Here is a 22,323-nt window from a genome sequence, read left to right as displayed (position 1 = left end):
GCACGCTGCAACATGCAGGCAGGCTGCCCACCAGTCTGAAGCATGCTGCAACATCCAGGCAGGCTGCCCACCAGTCTGAAGCACGCTGCAACATGCAGGCAGGCTGCCCACCAGTCTGAAGCATGCTGCAACATGCAGGCAGGCTGCCCACCAGTCTGAAGCACGCTGCAACATGCAGGCAGGCTGCCCACCAGTCTGAAGCATGCTGCAACATGCAGGCAGGCTGCCCACCAGTCTGAAGCATGCTGCAACATGCAGGCCAGCTGCCCACCAGTCTGAAGCATGCTGCAACATGCAGGCCAGCTGCCCACCAGTCTGAAGCATGCTGCAACATGCAGGCAGGCTGCCCACCAGTCTGAAGCACACTGCAACATGCAGGCAGGCTGCCCACCAGTCTGAAGCATGCTGCAACATGCAGGCAGGCTGCCCACCAGTCTGAAGCACACTGCAAGGTGCTCACACTCATTACAAGGTTTACTGACCCCAATGTCAGTGCCAGGCGGCTGTGTGGTAAAGGCAAGTCCTTACAACTTGCTTAGTATTGCTGCTTAGTATTGCTTATTGATGCCTATTTCTTATTGCCTATTGCTCATTGCTTGTTGCCTATTTGTACTATGTCGTAAACGGAGTCCACAGCACAAGAATTTCACACGTGATACTTGTACCATGGAGTGACAATAAAAATCTTGAATCTTGAATCTTGAACAACACATTATTAGATCACATCAGGAGCTTCACAAGTATCAGTCATAAGTTATGACTCATAACTTTGAATGGATACTTGTGCTCAGCAGTCTGCATGTACCAAACAAACAATAAATAATTATATAAATAAATAAACAAGAAAACAAAATATATATTTCACTGTGTTCCCCCAGAGAAGTTTGATAGCCTACATATTGTGCAATCATGAGTGAATTGGTTACATCGTTTTCTTTCACTTCACCAGTGAAGAAAATGACCCATTAGATTCTTCAATACCACCCTCTCATGAATATTCATGTTTAGAAATCATTGTACTTGTGGTGACTTCCATGGCAAATGCTAATCTTTACTGGCAATGGATGAGCCAAACACCAGGGCCCAGCTGAATTCCCGTAAACGGGTAGGGGGGGGAGCATGCGAGGGGGTGGAGGAGGTTTAAACCACGTGCCGAGAATAGCGGAAGTAAGCAAACTCTGCCTGCCCTCTCCCAAGATGTCTGCGCCCGGCGAAGACACGTTTACCGAGGAAACAGGGGAGATGGAGGAGATGGACGAAGCCGCCAGCGACGAGGAGGAAATGGACGAAGAGCGGACGGGTGGAGACGGGGAGAGCAAAGTGTTCGTGCCCGGGATGCAGCCGCTTCAGCCGGGAGAGGAGCTGGAGATGGACCGGTCGGCTTACCGCATGTACCACGAGTGCCAAACAGGCGAGTCGACCCGAACTTTAGCAACTAGCCCACTGCAGCACTGTCTATATAGAAATTACTGTTTATTACTGCTGTCATCCAATACTTATCGCTGTCTCGCGTGTGTTGTGTCTGTCCAGGTGCTCCGTGTTTGAGCTTCGACATAATCAAAGATGGGAATGGAGAGAGAAGGGAGGAGTTCCCCCTGTCCATGGTGCTGTGTGCAGGGACACAGGCTGACACCGCGCTCAGCAATAGGTAAGCTTCAGTGGCAGGGGAGTACTGCTGGTACTCAATTACTGATGATGGTAGAATAATGGGCGCTACACCATACAGGGGCGGAGCTAGAATCTCAGCACAGAGGGGGCACAGCATTTGCAAGGGGCCCTTCAACAGATAAAATCATTACAATTCACAACTGTAAAATAGCTGATATATCCTATCCATATAAACACAAATTGAACCAAGCCAATGTCTTAGAAAACATACAGTGAATCCAGAGCCACTTTGTCAGACAAGCTTGTTCTGAAGAATAAAAATGCAAACAGGTTGCAGTTGCACTCAGATGTTTCAGCACTGAGGACAGCGCATGGTTCAGCACCACAGCGACACACAGACGACAGGCTGTCGCTGTCTATTGGCAGTAGGGCTGTGCCGATTCACTTATCTCCCGATTCGATACTATCACGATACTTTGGTGCCGATTCGATATATATTGCGATTCACGATTATTGCGATTCTACGATTATTGCGATTCGATATTACGATTTATTGCGATTTTTGTTTATTTTTTTCTTTTATTTTTTCAGTTTGTTTGCTTTTTTACACTAGATTAGAACATGGGAAAAGTTGAATCATACACTAGAGACTGTATATTATATATCATGAGTAGGGCTGGGCGATATAGTTAAAAACAGGGGCGGACTGGGATCATAATTCAGGCCGGGCATTAGATACCAAGCAGGCCAGGCCGATATGGGCCAACGCGCGTGAAATTTGGGCCGTTTGAAGCCAGATTTGGGTCCAATTTTACAATGAGATGCACCCACTTTAACCCTGAAGTGTAATTATTACTTCAGACTAACTAATAAAGTAATAAAACCACTAGTAAACCAGTAGGCGGCGCCTGGCCTGCTGTTCAGTGAGTGGCCTGACTGCAAGCACCCAAAAAAAAAAAAATTTTTTTTTTTTTTTTTTTTTTTTTTTTTTAAATTTGCGATTATCGATTCTGGAATAAAAGATCGATCCAAAAAATCGTGACATTAAAAATCGCGATACTTAGGTGAATCGATTTTTTCCCCCACCCCTAATTGGCAGTAGTGCTGAACACTGACAGGCCAGGTGCACTGTCTCAGTACCATGTCTTTCTTACATGGAAATAACAAAGATAAAGTTGTCACAGCGGATTACAACACTTGACTATAGTGGGGTTGCAAAATTCTGGATAAAATGAGAATCTTGATTTTCTTGCTTAGAATTTACATCACAATTCTTAGAGGAAGGCTTTGCTGATTTTAAACCCGCTTTGTATCATTATAATTTCGGTAATATAAGCAGATGGACAGTGCTTACCTTCTCTATATGTTTTCTACATTGAGAAAACCATTTTCGTCTGCCTGCAGAAACTCTGCCCCCTGTCAGCTGGCATGGGCCATGTGTGATGATGTGTACATCATGATGTGCGCATACAGAAAAAATGAAAATAAACAATCTGTAGTTGGAACAGCCGCCCTCGAGCAGAACAGCTGTTCACGTCCTCGTCCAGAATGTCCAGAATGACACGTTTTGCATCATTCTGATATGGAAGTGCCTGGAATAAATTGCAGAGCTCTTGGCGAAGGAAAACATGGAGACAAGGTAAAAGCTGCCCATCTGCATATATTACCGACATTGTAATGATACAAAGCCGGTTGAAAATCTGCAAAGAATTAATGGTTTTGAATTAATGGTATTAAACTTCTCCTGCTGGTTTATCCTGTCATCAATACATTTAATTCTGTGCAGACTAGGGCTGGGACAGATCACGGATAATCCGTGACCCGTACGGATCAGCCCCCACGGTTCGGAACGCGGTTCGGAATGTCAATGGTCCGCGGACCCCCCCCCCCCCTTCGTTTAATTTAACGTTTAACGTTAGTGTATGAGAACGCCCAGCGCAGCCAGACACAGCCAGGCATAATCATGGCAAGCACAAGTGAGCTTCCTCATCCCTTGTCGCTGCTGTAAAGTCTCTCTGAAGGCTGTGGCTAGTGGCTACTAAAGACAGCGTCACACAAACTTATTTCAACACCTCTGAAAAAGCACAGGAATGCGATCAGCGTGTTGCGCGCTGTACAAGATAACGAGAGCCACAACACACACACACACACGCGCACACGTTTCACAAACACATTATCACCGGACGTGAAATGTTGCCTTAGGACACATAACAACAAAACAACACGTGGGGCCACTGAGTAGCTTAAACATAGCATCAACGTTATATTTCCAGACTGACCTGGTCTGTAGGTCTGTACCCGTGTCATGTGACTGGTGCAAGCAACAGCCACGAAGTTAGGCATAGTGCCACCTAAAACAGGAAGTTGGGTTGTTCTGCCTTCAGAGTAAAAGCATACATTGTGTCACTTATGAGAAAAAAATATTTTTTGAGCTGTGCAGGGCAACAAATGGTTAGAGAATTATAATAGTATTAAAAAAATCTAATCGAAAATCTAATTTTGAGAGAAAAAATCTGATATATATATTTTTTTGCTGATCCGAAAAATCCGTGATCCGTGGCTCAAAATCCGTCACGCGATCCGATCCGTGGGTTTTCTGATCTGTCCCAGCCCTAGTGCAGACTGACTGCACAGTGTATAGCCTTAATTACGAGTCTTTGGAAATTGCACAGTCGGCAATGGTGGCCTAAAGGTTAGAGAAGCGAAATTGTGACCGAAAGGTCATTGGTTGTTCAATCCCCGGACCAGCAGGATAAATCTGGGTGCGGAAAGTGACAGGCAGCACTTGCCCCTCCCTCATTACCACCACTGAGGTGCCCTTGGGCAAGGCCCTTAACCCCAATCGCTAAAGTGGAGCTGATCAGTGGCCAGCAGATCAGACTGTGGGTGGCAAACGGGTGCAAACGCATCCCGAGACGAGACCACAACTGTTACAAATGAGGCTGGAGGACTAACCGTGATTACCCACTGATCGTTATTACTATGATTATTTATTAAGTTACACCTAACAAGATCACTACCGTTAGCATCCCCCGAAGTAACCTAATGGCCCATTTCCACCGCTGGTATCAACGCGGCCCCGCCCAGCTCGTCTCGCTTTTTTGTCTCATTCCACCGATCAAAAACGTGGACAGCCCGGGTTGAGTCGGGGTTGAGTCGTGCTGCTTTTAGTCCCTGCTCTGTTGAGGTTCCAGCACTGTGAACCCGGGTTCATACGGTGACGTGAAAACACTGCAGACGACTGATTGGTCAGGCAGAATCGTGTTTAATCTACTGACTGAAGCTGCATACCAGTTTAGTGGAGCAGGGGGCTTACCTTCTTCTGTTATGTTATTTCCATCAGTCTTTTGTGTTGCTGCCTTCGGCTCTGGTGAAATAAAAGCGATCTCCTTACTCAGCTTAACATGATGGTGGTTTTCAATTGTTTTGAGAGAGAAAAAAATCCGCTCCTCAGGAAGCCCTTTGCAGCTGTGTGCAGCGTCGGCTCCGCTAGGCCGCAGGCGGGGCTTTGGTGAAGCCGTGGTCTTGCCTGGTGAGAGGCCGCCGGGGTAGAGGCTTCACTCTGTAGCGCAACCCCTGTCCCTCGCGCAGCGCATGCATGTGAGTTTGACTAACAACAAAGTGATATCCATTCTCCTGGCCGATTGTCACATTTGCCCATGTACACTGTAGGTCATTTAGAGGCACCAGTATTTCATAAACAGTTTAGAAGTTCTGTGTATGGATTTAATTTTAACGTTATACTACTACTACTTCGGTTATGGGCGGAGGGCAGATATGCGGTCGCTATGACGACCAGGTGTGGGCGGGGGTGGGCGGGGGCAGATGACCAGCGGTGGAAGCAAAACGTCCATCGGGTTGAAACAAGTAGAGCCGGGTGGTGACGAGCTGTGCAGGGCTGTAAAATATGGTGGAAATGAGCCATTACAGTCTATCCCTACGTGAGTGCATTTGACTTGAATAGTATGCCTCACTAACTTTTTTCTTTTTTAAGATATTTTTATTGAACCAAGAATGGCAATTTTTCAATTCCCATACATAACAGAAAACAATACAAACAGAAAAACAGACAGAAAAAAACAACAACAAAGAAAAACAGAGGGTATCCGCCCTCCCCCCTCCCGGTATGGTAGACATTTCGCTCTCTTTCAAATATAAAATAAAAGTAAAGTAAACTACAGGAGGTAATATTCAATCAAATCAAAACCAATAAACAAATTAGGTATGTGGAGTGGACATAATGAAGGTGATATTAGAACCTTATGAAGCCAGTACCAGTCAACTATCCAAGAGGGTGTAATGAAGGTAATGAGGCCAGAAAGGAGCCCCATCTCTTTTCATAAGTTGCCGGTTTCCTTCTCACACTGTACAGGATCTTCTCAGGAGTACTATATGATGTTAATTCGTTCAACCAATGTCTCTGAGAGGGAGGCAGTTCAGATTTCCAATTTAGCAATATACGCTTTTTGCCAGCTGTACCTGCAAGTAATATGTATAATAATAATATAATAATATATATAAGTATTTATTATTGATGCTCACATCCAGAGATCGAGTGTCTCCCAAAATCCAGATCCTAGGGTCATAAGGAACCTGGGTTTCTAACACATCTGGGGCCGGTTGCACCAACTGGTCTTACACTGGTCTTAAGCTAAGTTGGTTGTAACTTTACGACCTAACAGCTACGCCGGTTGCACCAAGACAGCTTAAGCCTTATTTTCACTACACCCAGGCGTTACTCCTACGCCTGGTAAGGAGGAGGCGTAGAGCCTGCCTGTAACAGAGATCTCCGCGGAGACCTTTTTGACCGTCATCGTCGTAACACAGCCAGTTCTCCGTCTTTGAAGCACGATGTTAAGATTATAACTAACTAGTTGTGTGGCTTAAGGCCGTTTCTCACTGGTGCGGTGCGGAATGCGTTGCGAAATGCGATGCGATATTTTGTGCGGATTTTCCACATTGCAAACTATACACACAGGTGCGGGTGCGAATTATTCGCATTCCCACGTTAATTTTCCGTCTGCGGAAAAACAGTGAGCAGAGACCACGATGGAGTCAAGCAGTAGTAGTAGCAGTGATGATGACCTGCTCCTCATTTTGCTGAGAAAACAAACGAGAAAGAGGAAAAGAAGGTTCTGGGTTCACCCAATTTTAGAGAGGCGCACAGAACATGGCGAGTTTCATCAGCTGGTCCAGGAGCTGCGCCGGTATCACAGTCGCTTCAGGCAGTATTTCAGAATGGGAGTTGAGCAATTTGAGGCTCTGTTGGGGATGATAGCCCCTCACATAATGAGGAAACACACAAACTACCGCAAACCTATCGACTGGCAGTGTGTTTGAGGTGAGCATTTTCATGTAATTTATTTTGTTTACCGTATTTTGCTTTAAAAAGAAATCACTATACGAGGGATCAGTGTTTGTAAACAAACGACGAAACTGGGGGGGACGTTCACGCTAGGAAGGCAGATAGCCTGTAACGTTACAGTAGGCTATGAACACAAATTGAATCATCACCATGCCAAACAGCAGCGCAGCTCCATACTACAATGTGACGTCAGTTGTAAATAAAGGATTTCATTGGTCAAACGTATCTTGCCGCATCCGAAAATCCGCCGAAGTCAAAGTCCGTGCGGAAAAATAAACCCCCGCACGAATGTTCCGCCTCGGTGTGCAAGGTTCAATTGCAACTCATTAAAACATTTTGTTGCAAATCTCCGTGCCGAATATTCGCGCGAAAATCCGGACCGGTGTGAAACGGCCTTTAGCCTTCCCAAATGTTGCCGTTAATTGTTTTTGAATTTAATACATAGAATTGGGAACGTTACATTCAATTTCATTCAGACTGCCTGACACTAATCGCCGCCGCCAGTTTCCCCAGGGGCTTCTACAGGAGGAGGGGGGTGGGAGGAGGGAGGGTGTAGTGACGCACATACAGTAGTGGGTGACGGCGCGAGGCACATTTGTGGGCCAATCAGAGGGCATTCCCCGACAATTCACATGAACGCGCATTGCTACGACCAGCATAGTTAAGACCAGACGTAAGCCGTGTTGGTGCAACAGGCGTAAATCCACTCTAAAGACTGGTCTTAACTAAGACCGACGTAGGAGTTACGACCAGGCATAGTTAAGACCACTTGGTGCAACCGGCCCCGGAAGTTGTTTCAACAATATATTTCCAAAAATCTTCTAAATGAGAGCAATTCCAAAGCATATGGAGTAAATCCCCATCACAGGTTTTACATCGTTGGCAGTTGGGAGAGGAATTATGGTAGTGGAGTCTGTGTGGAGTGTAATAGGTTCTGTTAAATATATTAAACTGTAACTGTCTGTGTTTAGTTGAGATTAAAACAGTCTGAGACATTTCAAGGAGGGCGTGCCAGTCAATTTCATCATACGTGCATTCAAGATCCGATTCCCATTTAATTTTGTTATCAATCCTATTATAGATTGGCAAGTCGCTGTTTAGAATAGTATAGATAGAGGATGTCAGACCCCTAGTAGTGTGCAAGGCAACACTAAGCAAATGGTTATCAAGGGGGGAGCCTGGTGGAATTTGTGGGAAATCTGCGTAGCTATTACGGACCCAGTCTCTAATCTGAAAGTACTTAAATAGATTATGATTTGGTAAATTAAAATTTTCAATTAACTGCTGAAAGTTGGTGGTTATCTTGATGGTCTCCGACTGTTTTAATGCCTTTGTTGACCCAGTTTTTTAATGTCCCATCTGCGACTGGGGAAGGAATACTGGGGTTGTCCCATAGGGGAGTGTTACGAAGCAATAAAGTATTTAGACCAATGACATTGTGAGCTTCCTGCCATACAGCAAAGGAATTTAAAATAATGGTTATTATTTACATTACAGCACCAAGCTCCTCCCTCAGGTCTGCTAACAGCCTGCTCCTCCAGGTCCCCAGCACCAAGCTCCTCCCTCAGGTCTGCTAACAGCCTGCTCCTCCAGGTCCCCAGCACCAAACTCCTCCCTCAGGTCTGCTAACAGTCTGCTCCTCCAGGTCCCCAGCACCAAGCTCCTCCCTCTGGTCTGCTAACAGCCTGCTCCTCCAGGTCCCCAGCACCAAGCTCCTCCCTCAGGTCTGCTAACAGCCTGCTCCTCCAGGTCCCCAGCACCAAACTCCTCCCTCTGGTCTGCTAACAGCCTGCTCCTCCAGGTCCCCAGCACCAACAGCCTGCTCCTCCAGGTCCCCAGCACCAAGCTCCTCCCTCAGGTCTGCCAACAGCCTGCTCCTCCAGGTCCCCAGCACCAAACTCCTCCCTCAGGTCTGCCAACAGCCTGCTCCTCCAGGTCCCCAGCACCAAGCTCCTCCCTCAGGTCTGCTAACAGCCTGCTCCTCCACGTCCCCAGCACCAAGCTCCTCCCTCAGGTCTGCTAACAGCCTGCTCCTCCAGGTCCCCAGCACCAAACTCCTCCCTCAGGTCTGCTAACAGCCTGCTCCTCCAGGTCCCCAGCACCAAGCTCCTCCCTCTGGTCTGCTAACAGCCTGCTCCTCCAGGTCCCCAGCACCAAGCTCCTCCCTCAGGTCTGCTAACAGCCTGCTCCTCCAGGTCCCCAGCACCAAACTCCTCCCTCTGGTCTGCTAACAGCCTGCTCCTCCAGGTCCCCAGCACCAAGCTCCTCCCTCTGGTCTGCCAACAGCCTGCTCCTCCAGGTCCCCAACACCAAGCTCCTCCCTCTGGTCTGCCAACAGCCTGCTCCTCCAGGTCCCCAGCACCAAGCTCCTCCCTCTGGTCTGCTAACAGCCTGCTCCTCCAGGTCCCCAGCACCAAGCTCCTCCCTCTGGTCTGCTAACAGCCTGCTCCTCCAGGTCCCCAGCACCAAGCTCCTCCCTCTGGTCTGCTAACAGCCTGCTCCTCCAGGTCCCCAGCACCAAGCTCCTCCCTCTGGTCTGCCAACAGCCTGCTCCTCCAGGTCCCCAGCACCAAGCTCCTCCCTCAGGTCTGCTAACAGCCTGCTCCTCCAGGTCCCCAGCACCAAGCTCCACACCATCGCCAACCGTGCCTTTTGCTTAGCAGCGCCACGCCTGTGGAACAGCCTCCCTAATCACCTAAGCACACCACAGACCTCCTTCAAGACAGGCCTAAAAACCTTTTTATTTAGGAAGGCTTTCTTATGTTCACTTATGTTCACTTTTGTCATTTGTATTGTCTGCTTGTTATGCTTTTAACCACTTTTAACTCTGTAGCACTCTGAGATTCTTTGTGAATGAAAAGTGCACTACAAATAAAATGTATTATTATTATTTATTATTAAAGCTTGATATATACTTCAAATGTGCTACACAAATAAAGCTGTCTTGCCTCCTCTGAATTGCAGTGTCAGCTAAATGCCTGAACTGCAGAACTGTGAAGGCGGGTTTCAAACTCGAACAGCTTTCCTCCAGCACATCTGCTGTTAAACAGCATGGCTCCTCATTGAGTGCCAAGGACGAGTATGTTCGTCAATTGCGTTTTTTGACGGTGGGACGTGGATCAAAGCCAGATCCATCTCCTGTGAAAGTATGGTGGCTGTTGAATGTGTAAAAGCTATTTTAGGGACCCATTAGGTGGCGACAGTGCTCTCCAGATTAGAGAAAGGCGAGGAAAAAAGAGAGAAGAAGTAATGGGGAAACGGAAATCGCATCGATATGCATGAAGCATAACGTTAGCTGTGTCTGTGAACAGCAGTCATCTGCTGCCACAATTGAGCCCCTCCGTGTCCGCTGCGATAGCCCCTCCATATGATTTAGTTGCCGACACCAGCGTCTTTCTGAAAAGTTACATTATTCTCAGCTGGGAGCCGGCGACAGGCTGTGAAAAAGCGGGGTGCAGCGCACTTTTCAGTGCAGAGCAAACGCAGAGCAAACGCACTCGCAGCAGAGCCCCAGAGACACTCCCACGGAGGAGGAGGGGGGTGGGGCACGCAGGGCACTACAGCATACAACCATTGACAGTAAACACAGACCCACACAGCAGCAGGCTCGATGCACAGAGACAGGCAAACAAGCTAGAATAGGCTATCTGATGCCCACCAGCAGTAAATCAAGACCAGCAAGAAGGTGTAGGGTCTGCGCACGCAGGGGCCAGCGCTGCTGGTTGCAGCTAAAAAATATTATTTGGCCAAACAAAATTCCTTTGTTTTCACTCTTTTATTGAAGGAAATTATTTTTGAGGTGTCATTACATCAGAAAATATTAGCTTCAGAGTCAATGATGTGCTTGAAATGCTTCCTTTCACAAAAGGCTGAATATCTCAGATTCTAAATTGAAACGTGTCTTTTTGCTCAAAACAACCTATCTTCTCCGGCTCATAACTAAAGAACGGAAAATGGTATCAATAAACTTTCTTTTGCAGATGATAGAAGAGAGTCTCATCGTTCTTTGTGCGTGTTCGGTGTTTACATAGTAATATCACACAATATTCTGTGGGCCTCGAGAAATCACTGAAAACGCTCTGAAACTCTGGCACTGGGAGCGTCCGTTCTCCAAAAGTGGCTGGCACTCAATGAGTTAATTGCAGAAGGTGCCAGTGGTGGAGGCCAGGGCTGGACATGACTAAGCATGTAAAATAAACAGCAAATTGTTTTGGAAGTGTGAGGGTTGAGGCGTAAACCACACTGACTGCATGTGGCTTGAATTTGTGGCGCAGTTCAATATCTTTTGAAACGCACATCCACATAGTATGCGAAGGGGTGGGAAGCTTCCTTTCAATCAGTTACTGGTTACTTACTTGTATGTATGTTTTTATTTTTTCTCTCTTTTTCTAAAACTCTGCACTTCATTACTTCCAGGTTATTTGTATTACATGGCAATAATAATAATAATAATAATAATAATAGTAATAATTTAGTTATGCATACAATGATACTCTGCAATGACTCCTACAACTCCTAACTATCCTCTGCAAACTTTGTAATAAAATCTCAATGTGATTCACCATTCTGAAATAATAGAATCGGAGAGGTGTAACTGTATGTCCTCTTATGCATTCCCCCCTCCCCCTTCTCTCAGACTTCTTGTCATGCGCATGCACAACCTTCATGGAACAGAGAAAGAGAAGGAGAAAGAGGGAGATGAGAGCAGTGAAGGAGAGAGTGATGAAGATGAGGAGGATGAAGATAAGAAGCCACAGATGGAACTGGCCATGATGCCTCACTATGGAGGAATCAACAGAGTCAGAGTATGTTGTGTGTACCTTCCCATGAATATCAAAACCAGCTTGAAAAAGCTATATTATTTTCCCTACCTTTCTAAATTATGGACTCTTTTCTGTTTTTTCTTCTTTACTTTCAGGTGACCCATCGCGGAGAGCAATCATTGGCTGCTGTCTGGTCAGAGAAGGGACAGGTAGAAATATTTGATCTCCGACTTCAGATGGAGGCCGTCCACAGTTCTGCCGCCATGACGGCTTTCATCCAGAAAAACAAGGAAGCCACAGCCCTCTTCAGTTTCTCGGGCCACATGACGGAAGGCTTTGCAATTGATTGGTCACCTAAAGTACCTGGTAAGTGAGTCTTTTAACTACATTGAAATTTGCAGGGTGGATTAAGACAATCTCCTGAGACGTTCAAAGTTGGTTTATTCTATAATTCCAAAAGCAGTGAGTCAGTTTTTCCAGTAATCAATCCAAACCACTCAAATGAAATTCTTCATTTTGTCACACTGATGCATGGCCTAGAGCAGCTGCACTGACAGTGCGTGGGAAAGGGACTTTTCAATTCGTAGTGTTTGTCTGAAACCCAGCATCAAAGTGAGCTTTATATTATGGTAGCCTAACCCAGTGATTCCCAACCAGGGGGTACGTGTACCCCTAGGGGGGGGCAGCTTGCAGGGGGTACTTGCAAAGATTTGGGATTTACAATTTATTTCCAAAATGATGAAAAAAATCATTTGAAAAGTCATTTCATAAGCCCATTGTTAAAATGGCACGTGCACGCCCTTGTTCCCCCCGACAGGTGTCAACTGTTACATGACTGATAAATGATATTTAAAGCTTAAATTGAGCAGAATTAGCCTTAAAGGAACACTCTGCCCATTTTCAACCAGCTTTGTATCATTAGAACATCAGTAGTATATCAGAAAACTGTAAATGGTTTTGAAGTCTGTCATTTAATTTGACAGTTATTGAGAGTTGATTTGAGTTAATGAGTTATTAATTTGAGTTAGTGTGGACCACACTTTAACACTCAATAACTGTCAAATTAAATGACAGACTTCAAAACCGTTTACAGTTTTCTGATATACTACTGATGTTCTAATAGAGAGCTCCAGGGATGACGTATTTTTGTAGGCTGAATGCGGAAGTCCCGAACTTCCTGGTTCTTCACTGTTTCTGTCTATGGGATTTTTGAATGGGTTTTCGGCGCGATGCTTCAAATAAGGTCTGTGGACAACGCAAGTTTAATCAAACGCGAACCAAGGTTCAGCGGGATAATCTTCACACATGAGGACCACTTTCATGAGTTTTGTAGCGTAAATGCGAGCCCTAGAAGTAAAAAGCTCGTGCTAAGCTAATCCAGAACTACACACAGTGTCGCATAGGCGTCCACGCGAAGGCGCGAGAGAAAGAATTTCCGCGTTCACTCGTGATGACGTATAATATCCGCGTCGACATTGTAGTCTCATTTAGCCGTTTGCTAGCTAGCCACCCTTTTAACGGCACATAAAAGCTTCAAAACTCATAAAAGTGGTCTTCATGTGTGAAGATGATGTTACTAAACACTGGTTCGCGTTTGATTAAGCCAGCGTTGCCCAGAGAGATTATTAGAAGCATCGCGCCAGAAACCCATTCAAAACTCCCATAGGCGAAAACTGTGAAGAACCAGGGCTGTTAGCATCGATGATTTGCGGACTCGTTCCTGGACCTCTCTATGATACAAAGCTGGTTGAAAATGGGCGGAGTGTTCCTTTAAGCATGTAGATGGCTCATCCTTCCTATTATAAAAGGGAGCAAGTGGGCAATGTCTCTGTTTCAATTCTTGTGCCGGCCACAGCTATGCCGTTTTACATGCGCTCGGGCTGAAACTTTCAGGGGGTGTAAAGAGCACCTGTTTGGGTGACCTGACGGAGCAGATTTTTTAATTCGGTGATTGCCCTAATTACCAAATTAGTCCCACTGATGATGTCATCAGTGATGTCATAAAGTCCCGGCATTGTGACATCACTGATGATGTCATAAAGTCCCGGCATTGTGACATCACTGATGATGTCATCAGTGATGTCATAAAGTCCCAGAAGTGATGTAATCAGTGATGTCACTTGAGCAATTGTGCATTGTGACATCACTGATGCTGTCATAGGCATTGTGACATCATCAGTGATGTCATAAGAGAAGTGGTGATGTCATCACTCATCAGTGACGCGAAGTTGTGACATCATCTGCAGGGCGGGCGAGTGAGCAAGTGAGCCCACACAGCGGTCGAACTGCAGGGTGGGCGGCGTATGCGAGCTGCAGGGCGGGCGAGCGAGCCTAGGAATCGAGCTCGTGTAGCCGGCGTTTTCACACCTGCAGCTCGTTTGCTTTGTTCTGATTCAGGAGCTTAATTAATACAAATGTTGCATTTGTGCCTTGGTTCGTTTGTGTTCACACAGCCACAAATCAAACGGTCCAAATTGGATGGCCAAACCTCCTGGATTGGCCAGAAGACTCCACGAATAGCCAGCCTCCTGGGATGGGAAAAAATAATTACCAGAAATTTTATAAAATTGTATGTGTGTGCGTTGGGTATGCCTACATTGTAGGCTACGTCAGGTGTGCGAGGGGAGAGAGGGAGGGGGGTTATTTATTTATTTATATACAGTATATTAAACATCTGCTATTACTATCACGGAGAATTCAGAGGATTACGCATATGAACACCTCAGGAATAAAATATTAATAAATAATTTAATAATAGCCTATGGACATATCGAGGAAGACACTGCAATCAGTCTGATTGTATCACAGAAGAAGGCTGGCTCCCATCCCATGACCACAACTTGTTTTCATTTACCATATGGGAGACCAGAGGCCTATACCACGAAACAAGATTAGTGGTTTAGCGAGGTAATTTCAGGTTTAACCCTGGGTTTTGCCGTGCTACGACGCTAGTTAACCGAGTTAACCTTACCGAGATATATTTCCATAGCAACTTATGCTTCACAGTTAACCTGGTCCAGAGCAGGTTAAGTTGCAAAGATAAGATTAAACCTTAAAAGGCACCGCCCACAAACCAATGAGCTTCCTGAAAAAGGAGAGAAGAGTCTTTTGCGACCGCCAAGACCCATTTAATCATACGTCTCCAAAGCGCACCGTGTGCGCTACGGAGATGCTGAACTTCGGTAGCGAAATCAAGCAAGCTGAATAACTTGCGCATTGAGACATTGCGCATTTTGCCAGCCCTCCTTTCTGTTAATATGTGCAGCAGTGTTGCATTTGGTTTTTATTACATCTTTGAATTCTTCATATTTCCTTAAGATTATGGTTTGTTCCTCCAGCGTGAAGTATTCATTTTTATTTGCTCCCAAGCACGTTTGAACCTGCCGATTGCAGCTGAACGCTGCGTGGAGAAATATCACTAAATCACCTGCATAAAAACGTTACCATAAACGTCATTCAAAGCGCACTAAGCGCACACTGTCCTGTGTGCAATGGGGCTGCTATTTTTATAGGCTATTTTTTAATTAAACGAAAACTACGCCCCCGTGTTGATTCAGAGCCTATATTTCTAACATTAAATCTATGATCTAAATAGGCCTACAGATTTTGGAAATTTAGACTTTTAGTTTACACTTCTACTCGCAAAAAACACATGCAGGTTTTATTGAGTATATTAATCTGCTGTAGGTACTAGGCAGAAATAGCAGCAGAAATCAAAGGACTGATGTGAATAAAAGCGATAACTTTAGACAGTCCTTCAGTAACAGACTCATATCCAATGCAGACTTTGATTCTGACATGCAGTAAAGCTCTGTTAATTAATACACTTTGATGTGTGCTTTCAATGAATGAGGAAATAGGCGTGGCGTGTCTGATGCTGTAAAATCCGGAGCTGTCCATATTGCATTGTGATTGGCTAGTTGTTATAAACCACGCCTCTTTCGTGGGCACAAGCTCCTGTTCACAAGCATTTTCAGGTGCACGAGCTCAGAGCTAGATAAGGAAATCCTAAATTGACAGACCCAGCTGATAACCTCTCTCATGGTACCGATTAGCTTAATTGCTTTGATCTGGTTAAGCCAAACCAGATCAAGGGACAGATCCTGGATCTGTTTATCCTCCATTCGTGGTATGGGCCTCAGCTGTAAGTTGGTTGAGTCCAAACTGCTAATGATTGCAATCATTTATTGCAATCAAAGTTTATCCATGCAAACGCTAGCGTTCATGAGTCGCCAAAACAGGATCTGAAGAATGAAGATCTTTTTAACCGATAAAAATTGCCATTCTCAGGCCATTATGCACAGCGCAGCGGAGCTGGTTTATCCAAAAATGCACAGTGTTTCCTGCAGTTGTGTCAGATCACGTTCTCACCACAAACCGCTCCAGAGTTCGTTTGGAAGCGGACCGAGATGCAATCGCATCTGAGTGCGATTGCTGTGTTCACACATGCCTAAACGACCAAGGGGGAAAACACTCCCTGTTTCGGAACACCTACTCCGAATGAGACAGGTATGAATCCACCCTAAAGTGTTATGCCTCTAATCTCTTAATAGGTCGTCTAGTCAGTGGTGACTGCAAAAAGAACATCCATGTGTGGGAGCCACGAGAGGGAGGGACCTCATGGCAAATCGACCAGCGGCCTTTCAGCTCCCACAGCAAGTCCGTGGAGGATCTGCAGTGGTCTCCTACTGAAGCTACAGTATGTTTGTACACTAAAGGTCCTTACACATCGGGAGTGTTTTTGTGTGATTAATTTGCACGTCAATAATATTTTCCGAAACCTATATCAGTCAATGCAACCGTGCATACCAACGGCGAAGTTTCGCTGAGCGTTATTGCGGCGTTTATTTTTTCGGACCTGGTCCGAAAAAATAAACGCTGCAATAACGCAGTATGTACTTTGTTAATTCCTGCTTTTTACCTTTTTTAGGGGTATTTTTTCCTCTTCACTTACAAATATCCTGATGAAATATCCTGCAATGTATAGATTATCACGTGGTATCGTGATACCATCGTTATCGAGGGCCAAGTATTGTGATAGTATTGTATCATGAGTTACTCTGCGATTCCAACCCCTAGAGCGCACACTGTATTTGCTACAAACACAAAAGAGCTCTTAACAGATGCTCCTCCCTCCCATGCACCTAATAAAAGAGAAAATGTTTTTTTTTACAAGTGGTAATAAGGTGAAGTTCATTGTTCAGGAGGACCATAAAGACTTTGTTGTGTAAATATTTAATCTAGTATCTCATATTTAGTACACTCTCCTTTGCCCCAGGTTTTTGCTTCCTGTTCAGTGGATCAGTCGATCCGTATCTGGGATATTCGGTCCCCGCCTAATTCCATGCTGTCAGCTAACGAAGCGCACACGTCCGATGTCAACGTCATCAGCTGGAACAGGAGTGAACCATTCATCCTGTCTGGAGGGGACGATGGCCTCCTGAAAGTTTGGGACCTTCGGCAGTTTCAGGTAAAACCAAATCAATGCCTTCATAGCCATACAGCCACTATATCAGCTTACTTTTTAATCATGAGTTATTACATGTTTGCTGTGTGACACTTGGAGTAAAGGTCTACCTGCTGCATTGGTGTGTCGTCATAACCTTCCACAGTATTTCACCATCAGTGCTATAAGAAATGTGCACAGCTCCTGAGCTTCTTAACCGCTTACTTTAATCATCTGTATTCTATCTTGTGCCTGTTGCTCAATAGTCTGATTACTGCAGTTATGTTGCCTCCCTGCCAAAACAGCAATGTTTATTTTTTCACCAAACATGAGAATACTCTTAGACCCTGGCAGCTGCTTGTGGGAAAAGAGGCAGCGCATGTTTTCCTGCAGTGCTGATTTTAGGATTATTACTATAGATGGCTTGCAGCATGATGTCACATGGGTTCCATCTTGTCATCTTGAGTCCCGAATTCAAAACACAACATCATGCACTCTTAAGCCGGCTCCATAGACTCCCATTAGGAAGGTTGGGAAAAAAAAGTATAAAACTTAAACTGTGATTTCTCAAAAAGTACAATATCAAAAGCTGAATTAAAGTGAAAGCACTATAGTGAAAGTACTATAAGTGGTGACCCGTTTAAAAGTTGAATGGAGTTTGTAGTACAAAGTAGGGGTGGGTGATATGGCAAAAATATCATATCACGATTTTTTCAGGCAGGATCACGATCCACGATCTTATCACGATTCTTTTTCATCTTGCTTTTTAAGACTATTTTACAAGTTACTGAACAGTACAAGTACATCCAAACTAATTTCAGGGTTCGTACGGTCATGAAAAACCTGGAAAAGTCCAATTTAAAATACAATTCCCAGGCCCTGGAAAAGTTATAGAAAAAGTTTGGGAAAAGTCATGGAAATTTAAAATTGGTTTCATAAATATTTTCATGTAATTCATTTTTTATGCTGAGTTTACAATAATTCATGTTTGGGGTTCCCAAACTTTTTCATCTTGGGACCCAAAAGATACATGAGTTACCATGACGACCAGTTGGGGACCCACCCCCCACGGGTCCGCGACCCAAATTGGGTCCCGACCCATAGTTTGGGAAACACTAAGAAATAATAACGTTAACACAAGCAGGCACGCGCTCAATAACGACATTACCTGAAAACTAGTTTGGTGGTGGCCTGAGACACTTTCCATAAACTCGGTGAGGGAGGAAGGCAGACTAGCCGCTTGGTTAATGGAGAAATAGGCTGGCTACATCATGTCATGGGCAACTGCAACAGACCGCCCTGGCCAAGCAAAATGCAGGTTGTGTTGCCGCAAAAAGATTAAATATTTTCAACATGAGAGAGGCTGCGGCATTAACGAGCCAATGAGGCAAACATCAAGGGCGCTGCTGCTCGTCAAGGTAACGTTATTGCTGTCTGCAACTCCAATCACTGGACTGTTTCAATCTGACCACATACAGCGAGGCAACTGCTATCACCGAGCAGCGCGTCTCTCTCTGTCGTGAGCTACAGTACCAAGCAGGCAGCGTGACCGAAACATGAAGTCTGAACTGTGGAGGCAACGCGACGTTGGCCGCTGACGGCTGTGACACAGACACACACACTTAAGCCCTTTTCCCACATGCGCTTTGTACCGCAAAATGACCGGAACGTGGTGTAATGCCTGCATGTGGGAAAGGCGCCGTGCCGGTATAAGCGCGACCCCGTCGTCCCCGACATTTCACCAGTTTCGAGCCAGTCAGAAGAGCGGTATGCTCTTAAGGGGACGCAAGTGGAAACGGGTCCAGTCATTTTCCGCGACAGCGGTCCTTCAATCATGGGCGAAGTGTAGCCTACACACGTTGCTTAATGTTCCAGCGGGCATAATCTAATCATTCGCGCACATTAAAGCAAACTGGCGAAATGATCTTGTGATAGCCTAATAAGAGCAGTATGTCAGCTTGCTGATTTCCGAAGGCAACCCCGGACACATCAAACGAAGCCAGTCTGTAAAAAGTGCTTCAACGCGACGCAGGTGAACGGATAAACATCGAACCAGCAACTATTTCTCTCAGACACGGATCCCAACTTCTTCAAAGTGCATCATCTAATCATTCGCGCACACAAAGCAAACTACTTCCACATTTCGCTTAGTGCATTTGCTTTCTCTACATACATAGGCTACAAGCGTTGGGCAGCTTGCCTTGCAAGCCTCTGCCATTCTCGCTGCGTCTGTCCTGTGTCAGGCTGCTGCGAATAAGTACGGAGGACTGAGTGAAGTTTTGCCGACCCCCCAAATAAGCTCCCCCCGCCCCCCAACATACCGGCTATTTGACGACTAGATTCCCATATGCGCGCGCTAAGGTGTGAAGGGAAATTCAGGGAAATGTCCGATATTGACTTGCAGGTAATTTTCCGGTACGCATGTGGGAAAAGGGCTAGACACACACAGACTCTGTGTTCACATGACAAGTCAAACCAACTCCTCCTCTGTGTTGTGAAGGGGGGGGGGACTTTGGAGTCGTCTTTCAGACATAGAAATGCAACTGATAGAATGTGCACTGACTGCATGTAGCGCGATTCTAACGATCTGTCTGGAAAGGCAGATCGTGGAGCCATTGTAATCGTTAACGATCTAAGATTGTCATATCGCCCGCCCCTAGTACAAAGTATGAAAGAGTAATTAAGAGTGCAAAGAGGGCATGGTTTGAACAGTCCTCCCAAACACTTAAACGGGTAATAAAAAGTTTTGTTTTGAATTGGGGACCCGAGATGGCTGACATTCCGTCACTGGAACCCATGTTGCATCATGCTGCAAGGCAGTGTGACAGAAAACTGCCCAGCTGCTGTATGTGAAGGATTTCTGTCACCTCTTGAGCGCTCTCATTTGACCCGTCCCTCTAGTCCGGGCGGCCGGTGGCCAACTTCAAGCAGCACAGCGCTCCCGTCACCTCTGTGGAGTGGAACCCCGTGGACTCCAGCGTGTTTGCCGCCGCAGGAGCAGACGACGTCGTCAGCCAATGGGATCTCTCGGTGGAGTCATGTGATGTGGGTGCGAGGGCGGAGGGGCTGAAGGACCTGCCTCCCCAGCTGCTGTTCCTGCACCAGGGACAGTCAGAGGTGAAGGAGATCCACTGGCACCCACAGGTACCTGGTGTGATGATCTCCACTGCTCTGTCAGGATTCAACTTGTTCAGGACAATATCTGTGTAGAGAGCAGAGATGGGGACTTGGACTCAAGGCGTGCTTAAGTTGGAACACACAGAGGCCATTTACGCCTGGCACTAACATGTGTTTTCTGTGATCAGATTGCAATCGGATAGTGCTTGACCACATTAGCCTGATTTCATTTACACCTGGCGTTAACGTGCGTTTTGGGTGATCTGATTGCAATCTGACTAGATACAGTTGCTGTATGCAGATTGAGAGGACACATTGCATTTACACTTGTGTTCAATGTGTTCACAATGCGTCCCTGACCACCTCCGGAGGTGGTTTGGCCGATCAGATTGCAATCTGTCTTCAATGTGTCTTGGGGGCTTTTACACCTGTACTTTCAAGTGGTCAAGCACTATCTGATTGCAATCTGATCACAGAAAATGCATGTTAGTGCCAGGTGTAAATGGCCTCACAGCAGAGATGGGGACTTGGACTTGGGACTTGGACTTGAGTCGCACTTAAGTCCCACTCACAGTGTCTTGAGACTCGTCCTCAAAGACTTGAGACTTGACTTGGACTTGAGGTTTGAGACTTGTGAACAATCTTTATTTTATTTTTATTTTTTTGGTGCATTAACATTAACTCATTGAGTGCCAGCCACTTTTGGAGAACGGACGCTCCCAGTGCCAGAGTTTCAGAGCGTTTTCAGTGATTTCTCGAGGCCCACAGAATATTGTGTGATATTACTACCGTATGTAAACACCGAACACGCACAAAGAACGATGAGACTCTATTGTATCAGCAGCAAAAAAAAGTTTATTGATATCATTTTCCGTTCTTTAGTTATCAGCCGGAGAAGATGGGTCAAAAACAGCAAAAAAAGGCGTTTCCATCTAGGAGCTGAGATATTGAGCCTTTTGTGAAATGAAGCATTTCAAGCAAATCACTGACTCTGGAACTAATATTTTCTGACCTGAAACATCTGAACAGTAATTTCCTTCAATAAACAGCACCCACACCCCCCTCAACTCCAAACTCCTCCTCCTGGGAGTGTCTCTGGTGGCTCTACTCGCTGTGCTGGCTGCTGCGTGTGTCAGGCGAGTCTCTGCCTCCTGCTATGGCAGGCTCTGCTGCCTCACGGATCCACGTTCAGATGGCGGCCGCTCGTCGGGGGAGTCTGGATGGGGCTCGCGTTCGTCTGCGTTTCTGGGGTTTCGGTTGTGAGCTGGGATGAAGCTGCGTCCGATTATAGGCTTTCTGCTGCGCGTTTCAAAGTGCGCTGCACCCAGTCTATTTTCGGAGCACTCAGCCTTGTGCGCCGGCTCCCAGCGCGACACTGAAAGCCAAACCATTCTCATGAGAATGGTTTGGCTTTGGTTTTATTTTCTGGCGGCTAATCGTGTGGAGAAGCTATACAGCAGAGACAGAGACATTTGTGGGAGCGGATTGACTGCTGTTCGCAGCTAACGTTGGCTCCAGGCAGCCAGAGCAATCTGTGCCGCTCTGGCTCATGAATCGGTTTCTCTTTGATCACGGGGCTTTTTCTGCTTTTTTTTCCTCAACTTTCTCTAATCTGGAGAGCACTGTCGCCACCTAATGGGTCGGTAAAATAGGTTACACACATTCAACATGCCCCAAAATTTTACAGGAGATGGATCTGGCTTTGATCCACTTCCCACCGTCAAAAAACGCAATTGACGACTTTAGTCGTCATTGGCACTCAACGTTACTATCCGAATTGACGACTAAAGTCGTCATTGGCACTCAATGAGTTAAGGAAATCTATACTGATGTCATCCAATCAATGCTGATAATCTATGCTAATAGATAAAGGAGTGAGGATAATACAGTACATGCTTTGAATTCCTTAGTTTTAGCTATGCAGTGTTCTAAGCAGACCAGATGGCATGTAACAGATGATAGAACGCTCATCCATAAGAGACTTGAGACTTGACTTAGACTTGTGACCAAAGACTTGAGACTTG

General features: G+C 45.8%; 1 protein-coding gene across 1 annotated transcript; it reads left to right on the top strand.

Annotated features, from left to right (window-relative positions):
- Positions 1-1,197: 1,197 nt before the first annotated feature.
- grwd1 (glutamate-rich WD repeat containing 1) lies at positions 1,198-21,006 on the top strand (the record flags this gene model as incomplete). The annotated part of the gene is made up of 7 exons (XM_083634903.1): positions 1,198-1,411; positions 1,531-1,648; positions 11,610-11,778; positions 11,892-12,102; positions 16,290-16,435; positions 17,015-17,206; positions 20,084-21,006. 7 exons carry the CDS (start codon positions 1,198-1,200, stop codon positions 20,390-20,392), a joined length of 1,359 nt encoding a protein of 452 aa, XP_083491029.1. The 3' UTR covers positions 20,393-21,006.
- Positions 21,007-22,323: the final 1,317 nt, after the last annotated feature.

The sequence above is a fragment of the Poromitra crassiceps genome (genome assembly GCF_964638095.1).
Source record: "Poromitra crassiceps genome assembly, chromosome: 1".
NCBI lineage: Eukaryota > Metazoa > Chordata > Actinopteri > Beryciformes > Melamphaidae > Poromitra > Poromitra crassiceps.
Note: the sequence above shows the minus strand (reverse complement) of the source record. Positions and strands in the feature narration are given on the sequence as shown.